Source organism: Marmota marmota, unplaced genomic scaffold (assembly GCF_001458135.2).
Source record: "Marmota marmota marmota unplaced genomic scaffold, marMar, whole genome shotgun sequence".
Classification (NCBI taxonomy): domain Eukaryota; kingdom Metazoa; phylum Chordata; class Mammalia; order Rodentia; family Sciuridae; genus Marmota; species Marmota marmota.
Window position 1 is genome coordinate 283,672 of NW_026000078.1, and position 2,868 is coordinate 286,539.

Here is a 2,868-nt window from a genome sequence, read left to right on the forward strand (position 1 = left end):
TTCAGAAAATTAACAATAATTCTTTCATAACTAACATACCAGAGTTGGACCTTTTTTTTTTTTTTTTTTTGAGGAAAGAAAACTGGAAAAGCAGGTTGGTAACAAATCATGGACTTCAAAACTTGACATCATTTTCCTCCAGAGTTCCCTGATCATTAATTACCTCTATTCTTAACTGAATTTCTTTCTTCTCTATGACTTTAATAATCACACTATATCAATAGCTAAAGTTTAATGAATGTTTATTATACTCTAGGCACTATTCTAAGCACCTTAAATGTATTAACTCATTTCATCCTCATAATAATCCCATGAGATAGGTACTATTATCATGAATTTAAAAATGCAACACAGAGAAGTTAAATAAATTGTATGAGATCAGGGCTAGGGGTGTAGTACAATGGTGGAACACAGGCCTAGCATATGTAAGGCCCTAGGTTCACATCCTCAGTACACATACACACAAACGCAAAATATCATAAAAAAGCTTCAAAAAAAATTGTACAAGATCAAACAGTGAATAGTGGCAAAACTAGAATTTAAACCAAGGCAATCTGGCTCCAGAGCCCATACTTGTGCTGTGCTGCCTTTCGAAAGGAAATCTTTTGATTTCCCCAATTGAACTCTTGAGTTTCTTGAGGGCCACAACAATCATTGTTTTTTTGTTTGTTTAGTGAGTGAAGTAAAAGGGAGCATTTCTATCCTTAGCACCTAGGACAGTTTCTGGTACATAGTAGCCATTTGCATCTATTGGTTGAGTTGACTGGCCTTGAATAATTAAAGAAATCTAAGAGGTTGTTCTTCTATAGGTTAGGATTAGTAAATTATTCTTTTTTTTTTTATAAAGAGAGAGAGAGAGAGAGAGAGAGTTTTATTAATATTTATTTTTCAGTTTTCAGGGAACACAACATCTTTGTTTGTATGTGGTGCTGAGGACTGAACCCGGGCCACACGCATGCCAGGCGAGCGCGCTACCACTTGAGCCACATCCCCAGCCCAGTAAATTATTCTGTAAAGTGCCAGAGAGTAAATATTTTAGGCTTTTCAGGTTACAGGGTTTCTGTCTCAATTACACATTTCTTTCTTTCCTTCCCTGCAGTTCCTCCCAGAGCCCCACAAATGCTAGGCAACTGCTCTGCCACTGAGAAATATCTCCAATCATCCCCCTGCAAAAAAAAGACACCATAGTACAATTACTCATTTCTACCCTTGTGCAAAAATCAGCCAGAGACAATTTGTAAGCAAATAAACATGGCTATGTTCAAATAAAGTTTTATTTACAGTGGCCCATCTGTCTCACTGACTATTTAGTTTGCTGAATTTTGCTACAGATCCTAAGACTATATGAAAGATTACTAATAAGAAGAATGAAAAAGCTGAAATTATGTTTTAAGATGATAAACTGAGATAACAATGTACAGAAGGAGAAGAGCTAAGAGTTTCAATGTTGGAATCAGAAATGATGATCCCTTTTTCTTTGTATAATCATTGTAGAACAGTGTTGCCCTATTAGATCTGTGACAATGCAGGTCACAAATATGAGCAATGTATGTAATAATTTAAATTTTCTAGAAACCACATTTTTAAAAAGCTTTAAAAAGCAGGTAAACTAATTTTAAGAAAGCATTTTATCTGGCCAAATATATCTCAAATATTGCCATTTTATCAAAATGAAAACTGAGAAAGTTTACATTCTTTTTTCCCCACACAACATGTTTTCAAAATCCAGTGTGCATTTCACACAGCACATCAGTTTGGATGTGGCTAGTGGATACCATACTAGCAGAACAAAAGAATAAAAAAAAAATAGGGGGTGGTGGTGGTTGTTGTTATATAGCTCAATGGTAAAGCATGTGCTTAACATGAGCAAGAGCCCCGGTTCCATTCTCAAAACCAAAAAAGAAGAGGACAAAGAATGACCAAGCCAAATAACAGATCTCCCATATGCACCTTTGGTTTTGGTACCATCTCCTGTCTGGCTTGCCAACTCATTTTAGATTCAATTCTTAATTACATACTATAGTTTAACATTACTGGCAATTCAATAAATCAATGTCATTTTATGCTACACTCTATGCCATTTAGTTTTTAACATACATTTTCCACTTGATCCTCATTAACAACTATGTGGGTAGTATGCTCTATCAATTTCACAGATGAGGAAGCAATGTTCACAGAAGCTAAGAGAGAGTCCATGGGTGAAACGAAGAAAAAAAATTAGATCTCCTGACTTCTAGTCCAGCCTATTTAGGGTCTAGCGGCACCACTACCTTAGTGAACGTTGCAATTTTGCACTTAGTTGAGAGGCTGGCCTGTATTTCCTCTACTGGGCTGTAAACTACACTAAGACCAATGCATGCCCCGTTCTCTGCCAGGTGTTTACAAGGAGGCAACATTTCTTGAGTGAGTTCGCTGAGTTTCCGATTTTCTCATTGTTTTTGATCAATTAAAAGTAATTTTATGAGTAATGTGAATAAGACCACTGAAATTATTTCTTTTTAGTTGAAGTTGAAAAATGTATTCCCAGTATGCTTCAAAGGAGAATGAAAAAAATGGCTGGAGGCTAAGGCCCGAGTTCTCATGCTGACCCAGCCACGAGCTCACCGTGAGAGCTGGTGTCAATTAATTTCTCTGGGCCAGAGCTCTTACCTGCCAAAAATAAACATCATCTGCACGGTGCCATTCGGAAGTTAGGATTTTTGACATACTCAAAGTGAGTCGGTTTCCCATTTCCTCATCCCTTTCCTTTCGTCCCCTCTGTAACAGCCGACTCGGGGAAAGACGAAACTAGGAGGTCCCGGCTGAGTGCTAAGTTTCCTAGGGGCCAGCCCGACACCCAACCGCAGGCCGGCGCCCACCGGCCGAAGC

The 2,868-nt window shown here is 37.9% G+C and overlaps 1 protein-coding gene across 2 annotated transcripts in view; it reads right to left on the bottom strand.

Moving 5' to 3' along the window:
• Sass6 (SAS-6 centriolar assembly protein) overlaps positions 1–2,868 on the bottom strand; it is a 45,441-nt gene that overhangs the window by 41,317 nt on the left and 1,256 nt on the right. The window contains exon 1 of one of the 2 annotated variants that reach the window (XM_048814609.1): positions 2,650–2,862. The exons of the other annotated variant lie outside the window; for it this stretch is intronic. Within the exon in view, the coding sequence (XP_048670566.1) occupies positions 2,650–2,669 (20 nt within the window). The 5' untranslated portion in view covers positions 2,670–2,862. Of the gene's footprint in view, positions 1–2,649; positions 2,863–2,868 lie in introns of those variants that run through there. 2 annotated transcript variants of the gene reach the window in all.